This window comes from Melanotaenia boesemani, chromosome 3, assembly GCF_017639745.1.
Source record: "Melanotaenia boesemani isolate fMelBoe1 chromosome 3, fMelBoe1.pri, whole genome shotgun sequence".
Lineage (NCBI taxonomy): Eukaryota > Metazoa > Chordata > Actinopteri > Atheriniformes > Melanotaeniidae > Melanotaenia > Melanotaenia boesemani.
The window spans coordinates 13,404,025-13,420,355 of NC_055684.1; the positions used below are offsets into that span (position 1 = coordinate 13,404,025).

At 37.7% G+C, this 16,331-nt stretch overlaps 1 protein-coding gene across 12 annotated transcripts in view; it reads left to right on the forward strand.

The window, feature by feature from the left end:
* The window catches only part of ptprt (protein tyrosine phosphatase receptor type T), a 360,770-nt gene that overhangs the window by 330,039 nt on the left and 14,400 nt on the right, over window positions 1-16,331 (forward strand). For 9 of the 12 annotated variants that reach the window (XM_041980879.1, XM_041980880.1, XM_041980881.1 and 6 more), the window contains 5 exons: window positions 3,038-3,123; window positions 6,455-6,491; window positions 6,988-7,085; window positions 7,778-7,894; window positions 13,508-13,662. In XM_041980879.1, the coding sequence (XP_041836813.1) occupies window positions 3,038-3,123; window positions 6,455-6,491; window positions 6,988-7,085; window positions 7,778-7,894; window positions 13,508-13,662 (493 nt within the window). The remainder of the gene's footprint in view (window positions 1-3,037; window positions 3,124-6,454; window positions 6,492-6,987; window positions 7,086-7,777; window positions 7,895-13,507; window positions 13,663-16,331) is intronic. The other 3 variants (XM_041980882.1, XM_041980890.1, XM_041980891.1) reach the window with 1 other exon arrangement.

Sequence of the window (16,331 nt, forward strand, 5' to 3'; positions counted from 1 at the left end):
TGATGCCAGCTCGAGTCTGTGCGCACACTGTATGTCTATATTTGTATCCAGATCTGGGTGACGCAGCTGAACACATTAAACTTGTAATAATGCCAATCTGTATTTTGATCTAATGACCACAATTGTTAATTTTTTAGTCAGATTATAGGATATAATTATAAGTTTATAGGTTGGATCTGTGGGGAGGATCTTGAGATTGAGACTGTAATCACCTCAGTGTTAATGTGATGTGGCTGGTTTGACACCAATACCTTTAAAGCTCCTGTTTTCTTTCTTCATGCACATATGCACACATATATCACCCTAATTAAAAATAAATTTTCTACTCACTTTGTCCTACTCTCTTACCCATGTACACACACATGCTGTCAGCCTCTTCAAACCTGTGGCCTGTGTCCAGATCTGCAGTGTTTGCAAGCCAGTACCCCCTGCCATTTCAGCCCAATTAGAAGCTCCCCTCTTTGGGCAGAGACCAGTGGAAAGGGCCCCTCCCTCCTTCCAAACTCATATTGGTGTCTACAGTGTTATGACTCTGACACTAGCCCTGTGTAATTACTACTGTCTGAGGCAGCAAGACAGTATGGGGTAAGAGAAAGGGGAGAGAAGGAAGGAAAACAGTGGAGTTAAAGAACTGAAGAATATGTGAAGAAGAAAGACAGAGAGGAAATGAGCAGACGGCTGGCAGACGATCCCCTATTGTTTGTTTTTACATGCAGTGTGTGTGTGAGAGAGTGAGAGTGTGAGTGTGAGTGAACTGATAGCTGATGACAGGATCTTGTACCAGCAGAGTGGAGTCATGCTGACATCACTGTGGCCATTCAGCCAGACCAATAACATCTCTCTGATAGAAGCTGAACAAATAAATCTCAAGGTGATCCTGGAGACAATAACTAAGGGGGCCAAACGATGCCAGACAGGTCGATGAGTGTTTCAACATTTTACACCACTTCATACAAAAGACTGAGTAAAAAAGGAAAGCACATCTGGCACGCAGCAATTTCATTCATTCATTCATTCATTCATTCAATCTCACTATTACATTACCATCTGGATTGTTTTTGCTGTTGCTATTATTACCATTTTATTAAAAAAATATTGTATTTTTCTTTTTTTTTTAAGAGAATTTGTGCATTTTATACAGTCTGAGAGCAGTGTGTTTGTTGGAAACTAGCTTGCAACAGTAGATTTTATCAACAAGAAACCCCCAAAAATTAGTATGACCTCTTTAAATTGCTTGTTTTAGATGTAAACTCCAAAACACAGCCGAAGAAGCTGATAAGTTGCTGTATGCTGGAAAAAATATCAGAGGATTATTAGAAATTTTCCAAGTAGACAAAAGTTTACAAGGAGCAGGTTGCTGGTGAGATACCTAACACCAAAAGGCCTGAAAGACCAGAAGAACAGAAGTCAGTGATTTAGTCAAGAACATTTAACTATGAGATGCCTTAAAAATGTTCATGCTTAAAATGATTCTGTTTGTTTTCTCAATGTACCAGTTTTTTTTTTTTTTTTTTTTTTTTTTTAATATGATTTCATTGTTTGTGTTTCAGTTTCATTTTCTCTGCTCATGAGACTATTTCTCTCAGGAACTTTTAATTCCTTCTCTTGGTCTTAATCATTGTCCTTGTCCGGTGATGGCTCAGACTAGTGAGAATGCTTACTCTGAACTACTTTACAGTCAAGACAGTCTTATTGTCGTGGTCACGTTTATCTTCCTCAAAACATCTTTCAAGTTTGTTTCATGAGTTTCATAAGTTCAAACATAAATTAATTCAGAAACATTTTTTGTTTAAAACCAAATTCATAATAAAGCAATTCATGCAAACGTTTTTTATATTGTCTTATGACTCTGTAAGTCTTCTTCTGAGGCAGTGGGAATTCTGTATATAAAATCAGCTTTTTGAACAGCCTCCAGAAAATTAAAGGGAAGCTAAGAAAAAAATAAAAAAGTTCAGCAACAAGTTTGGTATGACTATGTCATAATGTGTGTAGACCTGGTGGTTATCAGGCCGCTCTAGGTCTCAAGCTAGCGTGTAGTTAGCTAGTGTAAAAATGGATCGGTTTATTAAAAACAAGTAGACCAAATGATCAGACCAACAGCCCCTCCATAGAGGACTCTGCTGTAAATAAAACCGCTGGCCATGAAAATCTGAAAATTTGATGCAGCATATAGATAATATGCAGTGCTGAAAAGATCTCCATTAATAATTTTCTTATTCTAAACAAATGTAATTATTATAGAATAGTGAATAAAAATAAGAAAATACACTCTAAAAGCTGATGTATTTTGTAGTATTGTCTCTGTGCTCTCATTCTTGCTTTTTTTCCACATTATCATATAATATACCTCACCATTAGGGGGGTTAACAATAAGAGCATTAAGCACAAAACTAGATGAGAGGGAACAAACCAGGGATAATCAGAGTAAATCACGTCATCTGCAATTACCTGCTGTTGCCATGACGCGACTAACAGAAATCATTGCTGCCATTAGATGTAATAACCCTCATGTGCATCCCAACTTTATGGACGGCTATTAGAGAGCCCAGAAAAGAATAATTGATATTAAAAATAGAGAAAAAAAATCGAACTTTATATTTGTGACATGTACTTTGATGATGATGGTTGAGTGTTTGTGAGGTTGGGCGGAAAGCGAAGGCCACAAATACCATCTGACATTCAAAGTCAGAGCAGAAGTCTTGGATTTTGTATTATTATTTGTAATTTTCAAGAGCGTGTAGGTGCACGTTCTCTCAGTGTTCCTGTACCATGTCAGTCTTTCTCTATGACTGCGGCCTCATTGTGGTTTTTCTACCTACCTCAGACTTCAAGGAACTAAAATTATGAATGAATCTGAACATATGTTAAACAGGTTTTGAAGATCAGCTATATTAGCCTTTTTTTTAGTTATTTAATAATGCTGTTATATTATTTGTTTTATATATTTTCCCCTGTTAGTTAGTCCCCTTCAATCAGTTAGCTTCTCCGATCTGTGGGTAAATGTAACTTTAGGCCTGTTGTATTTTTGTGCTATCTGATCCCACAGACGATCACACCAGAGTCCGACTGCAGCTGCTGGATGGAGACCCCCACTCTGACTACATCAATGCTAATTATATTGACGTGAGTGATTACACACACACACACACACACACACACAAGCAGGGAGGAAAATGATTAAAAAACAGCTACAAACCTCTACCGTTTCATCATTGTAACATCCTAGAAAAAATATAACATTCTTAGTTTTTATAACTTTATAAATCTGAAATTAGCTTAATTCATATACAAGGTTCTCCATGGGCTCCTCTTTCTTTAAAGGATTTTTTTTAATCAGAGAGGCCTGACAGTGGTACAAGAGCTCCCATGAAGGGACCTTGTGGTACCATTTAGACATACTGCTTTAGGACCAGTAAGTAGATAAGAGGTAAATCTCCTACCTCCTGTTATAAGAAAGTCTTCCACATATTCCATCTTTAAGGTTCGTCTAAGAAAATAGCTAAAAGAACATCAAACCTGTGATCATTTTTCATTCTTGTGTTGTCTGTTTGTATGTTTATTAGAACTTAGTTGCTTTATATTGTAAACAGCAAGAAATTGTTAAGAAATTATGCACACCTTTTTAAGGATCTTTATTAATGTATCTCCTATGTTAAACATGTGTGGAATTGTTGCAATTAAAAACAATTATGCAAATTATCTCCCCAACATAAGCCATACATGAAAGGAAGATGTATCTGCTTTGTCTGTGCAAGCCAGTTTTTGTTAACTGAATAGGAGAAATTAATTATATTTGATATTTGCTGTTTTTTGCTAATCTTTTAATATTAGTTACTTAGTCCTTTGTGGTCTCTGGTTTTTTTTTTGTTGTGTTTTGTTTGTCTATTTTTCTTTTATCTTTGTTTTTTTACTTGAAAAATGTTTGTTTACTTATTAGAATTGACCCTTTTTGTATTATTTTTGATTATACAACCTATCACAAAAAGTATGGGAATTTGAGGAGGTGTTTATGGTTCTTCATGCTACTGGGGCTCCTTTTGTTAAATGAGGAAATTGTTAAATCAAAAATATATCTTGTTTCTTCAGAAATTAATCATCCAGTGTATTAAACTGCACAAAGAGTCAATAGCAGAAATAGCTGTTTGGTATCGGCAGAGAAATTCAGCAAGATAACCCACATACTCAACTCGGCTGCTCATCCCACTAATGTATTTTTTTTTTTTTTTTTACCTAAAACTGTGTCACCATTTCAAGAGAAAAAAAAAAGGTTCTCCGGCAAGCAAATAATAATCCACCAAACATTGAATTACTGAGTTTCCAGGGTTATAAATTTTTTCAACAATTTCAAATGGGTATCAGAGGTCCAACAACATTGTTTTTCAAAGTGTGTTACCCCAAATTCAGCCTTGGTCCTTCAATTTAGCCATTCCAAATGTGGCTCTAGTGAGCTCTACGGAGAACAGGCTGGTGTCTGAACCTTTGAATGTTCATGAGGGGTCCCTGTCCATCCTCTGGAAGAGGATCTGGCTTTCGCTGGCACATGTTTGGATGATTGTAGAGGGCAGACTCAGCTAGCCGGGGGTGGATCAATGACAGTGTCCATTACCGGGGGCAGTGTTTATTTCCCGTTGTGAGGTCACAAAGGGAAAGATCGCAGACTCACCCATTTGAGAACACATTCGCTAAAAAGTGGAGCAAGCAAGTGAGAGGAGACAAACTCTTCTCACTTTTGGGCCTCATACACAGGCTATGAAGACACACGTGACTGTTAGAAAACGTTTAGAAAATCAATTTTGCATAATATGGGACCTATAAGTTTAGACATGTTGAGGAAGGGTCTCTGTTTCCCAGGCAGTTATTGTCTTAACCCGCCTGATTCATCTTCATCTCCTCATTATTTATATAGCACTTTAAAAACAATATAGTTGACCAAAGTGCTTTACACCAAAATAAAGCAATAAAAACAGTAAAAAGTATAAAAACATGTGATCAGCCAATAAAACCTACTCTAAAACGAACTGGTAGCCAATCAGAGGAGGCCAAGACCGGAGAAATCTGCTCTTGTTTTTTAGAGCCAGTTAAAAGTTGAGCAGCAGCATTTTAGACCAACTTCAGCTGATTGAGGAAGGTCTGACTGAGCCCAACGTAAAGTGTGTTGCAATAGTCTAAGCTATTAGAAATACAAGCATGGATTAAAATCTTAGACTGTTGTCTTAGCTGAAAGAAACTAGTCTTGACCTCTGAGCTGGTTTGTGAGTCAAGTCTGAGGTTATCGTCCAAGCCCACTGATTCCACTCCAACAGTGGAGGTCCCAAACTTCAGTCTGTAAACACACACTTTTTATTCTTTAAAATCTCAAAACTGAGAGTTGTTAACCTGCACACATTGTGCCAAACAGATGCTCAAGTACATCAACCTACTCTTCATAAACTCTTCAGCAAAGTAGCCTCAACAAATGAATTCACCTGAGTTTAATTTCCTTTCAGAAACCCCCCCCCCCAAAAAAAACAAAACAAGCCCTTATATAAATCCTACACTTTTTATTGCCTACCAATTCCCTCTTCAGATTGATTCTGTCACCATTTCCACCTATTATTCCCCTCTGCTCATCAGATCTTTCCATTGATCTTCTCCTCCCTCCCTCTCCACCCTGCAGGCTTTGTGCTTTACTTATTCATGTAATCTCTTACTAACAGCTTAAAGTTGTAATGACAGCCTAATGAATTTGGAATAAAATGCTTCCTTTCAGTATCCACTGACAAGATTTTTTTCATTAAGAGTAAAGAAAGAGGGGAAACTGGGAAATTAAAATTGTTACAACACACACCCTCCGTGTTGATAACACCGTCCTCACAGAGGGATACTAATCGTAGTATGAAATTGATTAATGTATTCATGTCTGCAAGGTTATCTGTCTAACAAGGGATTGTGGGGTGACAAGAGGGGTATAATTGTTGTTTGGAGACTCGTTGCTCTTCATCAGTCCCAAACAGGGAAAATAAAAATCCTGTTTTTTTTTTGTTTTGTTTTTTCCCCTAAATATAAAGGTAGAGAAATCACCATGGGAGAAAGAGGAGCAATATCTGATAGAAAGAAAGAGTCAGAGAAGCAATGATGATTGATTAAGATGGAGGAAGTGAGCAGAGCTGCAGATATAAAAACCAGACAGATGGGAAACAAGATGGGAATGATACAAAGTGAAAACTGTGATGGGGAATTTATTGATAAATTCACATCATAATTTTGAACGAAGGAGTTAAAAGAGTGAAAGATGTTACTTTGGCTGGAAGAAGTCATTATTTAAGATTTGTAGAGAACAGACAGAGGCGTGTAAAATGAACAATAAAAAAGACAGGAAATGAGGAAGTAAGCTGGACTTGGAAAGGAGAACTAAGGAACAGTGTGAAGTTATTTTTTAATGCTTGTTTTTCTTTCTTTCTTTCCTGACTCTCAGGGGTACCACAGACCCAGACATTACATCGCCACACAAGGTAATTAAACTGACGTAATAGGTGTGTGAGACAAGCTCCTGTGTGGTACCACATTTGTGCAGATAGAAATGTATTTATGTGCATCTGTGTGTGTGTGTGTGTGTGTGGTAGTAGCCACCTGGTAAATTGTGTCCTTTCCGACTGAAAGGCTATTACCACAGCCTCCTAAATTTAAACTGCTGTATAAAATCCCTCTGACAAAATTTAAGACCCCATTACCTCAAACCCTCAAACCCCCAAACTACTATCAGGGATTGATGGTGTGTAAATACATGTGTGTGTGTAAGGCGGGGGGGTTGTTGCATGTTGCATGTGTGTGTTACTTACTTACATGTGTTTGCAACTGTCCATGTTATCAGTGCTGACATTTTTAGGTGACACTGGAAGAGGCTGGTGCTTAAATACACACTCGTGTCCATGTGCTCTATGTGTGTGTAACAAAATGTTTATATCACTGATTTATTTCTATGTGTGTGTGTGTGTGTGTGTGTTTCAGGGCCCATGCAAGAGACAGTTAGGGATTTCTGGAGAATGGTTTGGCAGGAGAACTCAGGCTCTATCGTCATGGTTACAAATCTGGTAGAAGTCGGAAGGGTGAGTTCATCATCTGGCTTAAAAATCAAAGTGTGTGTACTGTATAGTGTGTGTTTTGTTTCCTAGTTTTTCCACATTTACACACCTCTGAAAGGTCATGGAAGTGAGAAGTTTGTATCACTTCTCATATTTTTTGGGATGAATAAAAGGCAAACAGGCTAACGGCCTACGGGCTTGACAACCAAGCAATCACAATATCCTGACGGATGGATGGGTGGATGGATGGATGGATGGATGGATGGATGGATGCTCACCAGAAAGAACATACTTCTGCTGCATCTCCTATGTTATTATTAGTCTTCTTTGTAATTTCATAATCCAGTTAAAACTGTTAAGAATGAACTGTGGCGTGTGTAACAGCAGAACTGGCTGATGTGAAGTGAAACCGGAAGTATGAATCCAACAGCAGTGTTGAAGAATAGTAATGTGTCTTTTCTGAAAACTAATATACATAAGATAGTTATCTAACTAAGATAGTTCTCTTTAACTTAAATCAGGCCATGAATGGAGAGTGAGTATCAAGTAGCCCTTCATAATGCAAGAGAAGCCATGCAAACCTTCATATAAGTCATTTGCAATATTATTCATTGTTATCACTTTGACCTCTGCTTCATTTATTCTCTTCAGATGACAATGGCCAGCATGTGATACATATTTAAATCACCAGTGTCATTATGTATCATCTGTTTCAGGTGAAGTGTGTTCGTTACTGGCCCGATGAGACGGAGGTGTACGGAGACATCAAGGTGACCCTGATAGAGACCGAACCACTGGCAGAGTATGTCATCCGGACATTCACTGTCCAAAAGGTAAACAAGATTAACCACATGAAAATCCAAGATGTTATTTTAATCCTGGGATCTAATAAAGCATCCAAAATGTCTTTATTAATAATAATCAGGACCCTTTTGAGTCTCAGAAAAAACCCCAGTTTGAATTAGGATTACAAGGATTGTCCTTTCTTTGTATTACAGAATGATGTCTCAGCTGTAGCATTTCTCCAGGATTTTAGCATGATATCATGATTTCATGTTGTGACTCTAGTGGACAGATTATTCTCCACAAGCTTTCAGATGGGATTTGGACTGAGCCAGAGAGTGAGCAGTGTTACTTGTTTCTTTCTTTCTGCTTAACACAACACTTTAAAGCGTAATCTTGGCTCTTGTAATCAGGCAGGAGGGATTTGAGAGGGGAGAAGATGAGTGGAAGTGGAAGGATCTGCTGTCATTGTTGTGATACATTTCTCAAAGGCTTTCCACAGTGAATGAAAGAACAGCAGAAAGACACATCACAGCAAAACAAAACGGCTCTGGTCCCAATCCTTAGTTTCCAAAACTACTTTCTTTGAGTCTTGTTTCATTTTCCACCACATTTATTCACTTTTATTTAATCTTTTTCTCCCCTATTCTTTAACTTTCTCCTTTGTCAGTGTGTTGGTAGATTAGTATATTCAGTAACAACAGTGAAATAGGTCTTCCTTTCATGTATATATTTTACTTAGGAGTCAAATAGGGAGATTTTGCTCCAGAGAGGAAGCAAGTGAACGAGGAAATCCAGCTGGAGTTGTGAAAATGTGGGAAACAGTGAGAAGATTCTGTCTGATGATTAGTTTTATATTAATAGTTCTATTTTATCTTACAAAATACGAAACATTTAAAACATTTTAGGTTGCTCATGTATTCTCCTTGCTCTTTCTTTACCTCTTCTTCCCTCCATACTATACTTCCCTCCCCCTTCACTCGTGTGAAAGCAGCTTATGAAGACAAGTCCTCGAGTCCTCGCTGTCAGCGCGTTTAGCAGCCCATTAATCCACAGCACCTCTGTGTGTGTGTGTGTGCACAAGCACTCAAACTAGAATTCAAAGGAAAGCTGATTTCAAAGTGCCTGTCATATTCTAGCATACATTAATACACACAAACACAGACTTTCACTAAAGATCCAGAATTCTTTGAAATGACGAGTGTGTACAGGAGTTTCTGTGATGTGTGTGTGTGTGTTTTAACAAAAAGCATGACTGAGGGGTTGGGAGGTAGAATGTATGGGATCTTAATGAAAGCATTTATTAGTGGCACATCCAAGGAGATTAACTGAGCACTAAGTAAGAGAGGCTGACAGAGATTCAAAGAAAGAAAAAAATTATGCTAATGAGTCTTCGAGAGAGTGCAGGAGGGAAAAACTGGAAGATCACAAAAGGTGTTTATGTGTCAGAAGCCGTGGGTGAGAGAAATGCATTTCTGTTCCACTGCATCCAAAATATTCATTTCAAAGTGTTCGTTTTATCTTTGAAGATGGAAATTTCACTAAACATGCAGGATAAATGAAAACGATTCCAACACAAGTTCTACTGAGTCTTTTTTTTTTTTTTTTTTGACTGTATAAATTTGAGCTCTGCATTGGGGTGGACAGAATTTTCCTCTTAGTCACATGTGTAGCTGGATAGAAAGATCATTTTAATTTAACTTTATTCAGCTGTTTTGTAGTATTTTCTTGAATCAACTTTAAAATGCGACCTGGCCTGTCAACTAACAAACCAACATCCAAACAACTGGAGTAATCTGGTCAACAGCACTGCAATCTGGAGAAATTCCAGCATAAGACAGAAAGGAGGCTCATTGCTGCTTGTAACATTATAGAACCTATCCCTGAATCCCAGAGTGTTTACAGCAACAACAAAAGACACTCCTCATCCTCAGTTATGTGTGCACCAGCTCTACTTTAGCATGGGATCACATTATCCACATAATACCAGTACTGCTGAATTTAACTGATGCAGAAATAATAATGTGGATTTCTCTCCAGACGGTGAACCTAGATGACTGAGTTGAACCCTCAAAGATAAATGGTTGTGCAGGTCTCTTCATTCAGCAGACGTTCAGGTTGAAAGAAACATTGTATAACAAAAATGTGGTATATTAGTGAAGGTTTGTGCCAGTTGTGACGCAGTGCTTTCAGTGGAAAGAAAGAGAAGGTTGTTCTTTATATGCAGCTGTTGAAATAAAACACAGTTTCATTTCACTGCAGTGATTAGATGATAAATGCTTTCTATGAATGACTAAGACACAAGTTTTGTTTTTGTTACTAATAGTCTTTACTTTTCAAAGCAAGTACTGCTTAGATTTGTTTTGCAGTGTCACCATGACATTTGTCCCCATGTTTTTAAGAAAAATAAACTTTCAGTCCACCCATACATCCATCCATGTAAAGCTTCTCAGCCACCTTTCTTTCCATTTTATTTTGCTTCCAAACAGCCAGACTTCACTGTAATCTTTCAGAGTTATCTCAAGCTATTATTTTCAGGTTGTTTTTTTTTTTAACTCATATTTATTCCAGTTCTTGTAACTGAACATTTTATGGCAAAAATATATCTGTTAAGCGACTTAAAACAAACCTATGAATCATTAAAGCCCAACAAAGGCTCCTAACTCAAGGGATGAATCGGTGTTGTGTTGACATCACATTCGCTTAGCAGATGCTTTTCTCTAAAGCATCAGAGAGTAGGCAGTATCGTAAAGGGTCTTGACTCTATTGGAAGGTGCTAATATTCGCTTCATCCCCTACCAGAGCCCTACCAACTGGGCTGTCCAGCTACCATGCAAACAACTTAGCAAAGAACCAATATTTAATTTGGTCTCAAGTAACTGTTTCCAGCAGCCTGTCACAAAGACACATCATCTGCTCCCATTGTAACTGCATTTATGAAAAATATGAAAGACAAAATGACAGACAGAAAATAGGATGTTAGCATCAACTAGATGATTTTTAATAAATCTAACTCTAAAGGGCTGTTAGCTGAAAATGTTGCATATCTTAGCATGATGTGCAATGAGTCCTTGAAACATTTGAGAAGACTAGACGAGTGGCAAACAAAAGAAGTGTCAGTACTAAAGAACGATCTTCAGCAGATAAAAAGCATCTGAAGGTGACGTCGTTACTAAGTAGAAAAACATCCAGTAGTGACCCTACACAGGACCTTAAAGCTCCATCTGGACTTTCAGTTGATAAATCTACTGTTGTGTGAAGCTTCATCAGAAATGGTCTCTGTGGATGAGTGGATGTCAGAAACCATTCATAATGCCGCATTACTTAACTTTTCTGGCTACTTTGCGTTTCAGACTTGTTTGATGGCACAGTTTCATTTTCCTGGATGCCACGCGACGTTGCAGCTAAGTATCGTTTTTAAGTATGAGCGTAAAGAACTGGACTGAAAATCAGTGGCAACAGGTCTAATGGAGTGATGAATCCTTTCCAGAGCCCGCACCCCAATATTACTGAAACAGTGAGGGATCAATTTGATGGAGATCAGAATAAAATGCAGACTTTTAGAAAGTACTTCAAGAAGTGTAGAAAACCTTTTGTAAGGACTACCTAAAGAAATAACAAAAAAGCTTGTGTAAGAAGGTTAAATGTCAGGATGAACTTCTGCTTTTTGAGTCCAAACAGGTTTATACCAACAGGTTATCTTAACTTTCTGCTTATATATATCTAATTTATATATATATATATAAAAATATATATATATGGATGGATGAATGGATGGATGGATAGATCAACAGATAGATAGATAGACAGATACTGTAGATTACAGTCAGCCTAATACATATAAATGGAAAGACAGGTAAAGAGCAGATTAGGAGTTATGTTTTTCTTTTCCCGTAAGGAAAGGAAAACATGAGTGTTTTCCAAATGCTTATCTCCATTTTTTCATTTTAATGTTGTCCTTTAAAAAAACAACAACAACAAAAAAAAAAAAAAAACACCTTATCATGAAGGTCCTGACTGTGACTCTGCTGTCTATTGATTTAGAGAAGTAATTTCAACATCACAGGAGAGCAAATCAATGAGAAGCAGAGTTATCAAATCACTTTGTGGTTTTCTGGGTTTTATTTCTCATCTTTCCCTCCAATCCTCTTATCACCATCCCTGTTATTCTGTTTCCTTCCTCAGACGTGTTTATATCCCTGTCTCATCCCTCCTTACAACAACTTTTCATCCTCCTTGTTTTTCTCATCCAGCCTTTTCTCTGTCTCCTCTTCGTGACCTCTGCTGCTCTCCTGTCTGTGTTATCCCTTCTTCCCAGGTTATCATCAGGTGTTCTGTCAAAACAAATAATCTATTACAACCTTGTCTTTACGGGAGCCAAAATAACAGTTTCATCTCCACTCTATTCTTGGAGAGTAAACTGAACCGAGGAGGATGCAGCTCTCTCCGTTTAAGCCCATTTTAGTTTAGAACAGGATAAAGAAATCAATCGTTATGAATTATTAAAGCAGTAGTGTGTGCAATGGAGAAATCTTGTGGTTAGAAAACAGAAAAAGGTTCAACTTTGAACTTAAAATGGGAAACTGGAAGTAAACTCTTTCAGCTTTCAAGTTTCCAAACAGTTATGGAAATTTAAAAAGGTAGAATGTCACACTGCTCCTTAGCTCAGCTGTCTTTAGAAAATAAAGGTGTAATGAACATCTTCCTGTTTGTTTATCTGCTGAGTCGAGAAGCTTCACAGCATAATTTCCAGGCATTATTTTTGTGTGTAAAGAAGGCACTGGGATGTGAAACCTGATTCCTTTTCTACATGCCACCAGTTTTTGTCAAGTTTGTGTTTCTCTGAAGTCAGGCTCAAAAACATCAGGATGCTATTCCAGGAAGACATAAAGTAAATGCATCTAGAATAGAATAGAATAGAATAGAAATACTTTATTAATCCATTTGGAGAGTCCTCAGGGAAATTTAGAAATCTGTCCATGAATTTGTTCTGCACTAAACTGTCTTGCCATGATTATCTTTTAAAGAATCACAGCAACAATCATTGTGTTCCTACATTTATTTATTTATTTCATTTCAATATTCTACCTGCCAGCTTGCTTCTTTGTTTGAGTTATATTTGCATACTTTTTTCCACTGTTTAAGTACCTCATAACATAAGGAGGAGTTAGAGAAGCGCTTTAAATTGGGCAGCTGAGCTTGAGAGTGGCATTTCTTCCTGTAAGCCTCTCCCAAAAGGGCCATCATGAGATTTGTGAAATCAATTAATCTTTTTTATGGAGCTTGCGTGGCCTTCAGTTTCCTCAAATCTCCCCTGTAAATTAGGCAAATGAGCCTCGATAAGTCTTCCTGCCTCTCATTCCCAGAAGTGGCCCAAAGCGCCATCCTGACATCCACAAGATTGATTTATTTTACATCTGAAGCCAAAGAGGCCTCAAGGCCCCTTTATTTCTGAAATCCCTGCTGTAAATTAGGGTCCTGAACCATGATATGTCTCCTTGTCAGTCTTCCCCAAAAGAGTATAAAAAGCCTTGTGACATTTGTGCATTTGTCATCATCAAGAGATATAATGGCCTGTGCTTGTCATCAAAAGACATAATTGTTTGCTGGAATTGCTGTAGCAAAATCTGAAACTTAGAGCAACATGTCCTTGTGCTTTTCAGAAGGGCCATCATGAGATCCGCGAGCTCCGCCAGTTCCACTTCACCAGCTGGCCCGACCACGGTGTTCCCTGTTACGCCACCGGACTGCTGGGCTTCATACGACAGGTCAAGTTCCTGAACCCACCAGATGCTGGACCCATTGTGGCTCACTGCAGGTAAGAACATGGGGACCTTTGTTCAGGGGATAAACTTCTGACACTGTTTAACTGACCCCGATTAACACAAACTGTAGTTTGGAAAAGCCAGTATAACAGTGAAGAGAGTGTTTTTTATTTATTTATTTATTTATTTATTGGGTAGACGAAATAGCATGTCTTCATAAATCTAAGCCAGATTTTACAGTATTTAACCTGAAGACTACATTTCTGTTACAATGTAATGTCTCACTCAGAGAAACTCGGACCATTTTTAACCAATACAAACTGTAACCTAAATTTAACATTAAACTGGAAATCACATCAGTATGTGGACCCCTAAGTAAAATATGATATCATAAATCATGATGTCATTGGTGGCTGAATTCTACCATTAAACTCCAGCTGAATAAAATTTTGCAAAATAAAAAAAAATACTTAAGGGTCAACGTGAAAGCTAATAAATCCGTGTGGACTACGGCTATTATTAACTTACTATTTAAACATAATAGCAGCTGCTCTGCACACCGGATGCTGTAACTACAGCAACGACTTGACAGGTCTGAACACTTATCTGGTGAGACATCATGGTGAATTCATCAGGCAATTAGCACAAATACAAGATAAAGACATGGTTATTGAAGCTTTCTTACAACAAAAACACAGGTATTTACAATGTTTTTTGCCTGATTAGTCATACAAACTGTACAATTTGTGGTTTGAGAGTGATGTTTTTAACACAATAATGGACAAATCTGTGAACATACCAGATGTCTCACTGATGACAATGGGCCCCAGATTCACAAGGTACAGATAAACACCAATATTTTTTACTATATTAAGCAAGCGATCTTAAATAACTCAGGTCAATGAGCCAAAAAGTGACAATAAAGAATAAAAACATGCCACCTAAAAGCACTTTCCTGTACCCTGCCCTTTTTCCTTCTGAGATAAGACAGGTTATCAGTACCAGTACGCTCCCTCCCTCTCAAACACACTTTTCTCTTGTGTCCATAAATTAGATCGATGATGTTAACCTTTAAAAAGTAGGCAACAGAAAAACAGATTCACCTCCCACCCCACTTTCAGCCCACCACTGCCAGGAATAGAGGAAGAAAAAAAAAGGAACAGCGACAGTGTTAAGAGTCCCCATGGCGACAGCACATTTAACCTGCCTGTTCTGTTCTTTATGGGTTGTAAGTCTTAAAACACAGGGGCCGAGTCGTCAGGATGCACAAGCTTTAAAAGGTCAGTAAGATGACAAGCTCTGAGAAAGAAAAAGGAAGCCTCATCTTGTCTTGAGCATCTAAAATTAATGTATTCTGCTTGGTGGGAACGCCTCGATGAAAAACAAGGTTTGAATGGGCAGTTACACTGGGATTAACAGTCTGAACCCTGGAATGGTTAATGGAGACTAAACACCCTTACACAGTCACCTGTTCACAAACGATCCATTAAAAGGCAGTACCAATCATTTTCACATTTTGTAATTTTTTTTCCATTTTAAAGACTCATCTCTTCTTGCAGCCCAGTTTTTGCCTTCATTTGTGGGTAAAAATGATTATTTTTAAAAATAAGGCACAGATTTAAAGAAAAAAATGATAATAAATATGATTTATGTTTTGCAATAACAACAAAGATAATAATAGCATTTCATTACAAATGAAGTGATGCTTGCAAACTACTTCAGGCAACTTAAGCTGATCTTCTGTTCCCTGTGTGATCTGCCTCACATTCTCCATGTCACATACTAATACACACAACCATCCAATCTGGATGGTCTATTTAAGCAGCAAACCTCCTGTCCTGCTTTCTGCCTCATGCTTGCTGCTGCATGATAAGCTGGCTGCCTGTCATGCAACTATTACTGCTGTGCTCAAACACTATATGCAGTTACTTTTCTGCCCTATTTGTTGAATTTGATTCTTGATATTTGCCTTTTGCAACCAAAAAAAAAAATAAAAAATAAAAAATCATCATTCAGTATATTTTAACTACACAAACATACACAACAAATGTAAAAGCCTTGTAGAAAAATGGTCAAATAGTTCCACTCTGTAAATCTTTGGATATAATTTCTTGGGTATCATACTCAAATGTTTACTGCCCAGTTAATGCCTCACTTACCAAAAGTAGACAATGTAGAGCGACACTTTTGTTGTTTTAGAACAACTGCTTCCATAGTTACACAACCTTACTATTTAATAATCCTAGAACTTGAATATACAATAAACTTAAAATTAATTTGAAAATGGGTTCAAATACAGTAAAAAATCCTATAAATATTAAATTCTCATACATGAATTCAGTATGAATTTTACATGATAAAAAATTCATATCCTCATCAAGCTCATGGGCTTGACTAATTAAATGACAAAAGTTTCCCACCAGCAGCCAACACGTAAACAGACTGTCATGGTGGAAGTATGTGGACAGACAGGCAGGAAGTTATGACAGTCACTTCCAATTTCTGGGGGCGCTCTGACGCCATTGGCCCGTGTCGTGAGGCTTTCAAACAGCACATACACACATGCACACACACACACACTAGAGGCCCAGCAGTATTCTGGTCTCAACATTAATCACAGACGTTGACAGGTAATCTGCTGAGGCGCTCCCTCCTTTTCTTTCTCCTTCTGCTTTCTATCGCTCCTTCCCTCTCTTATCGCTCTCTTTTCTCTCCTTCTGTT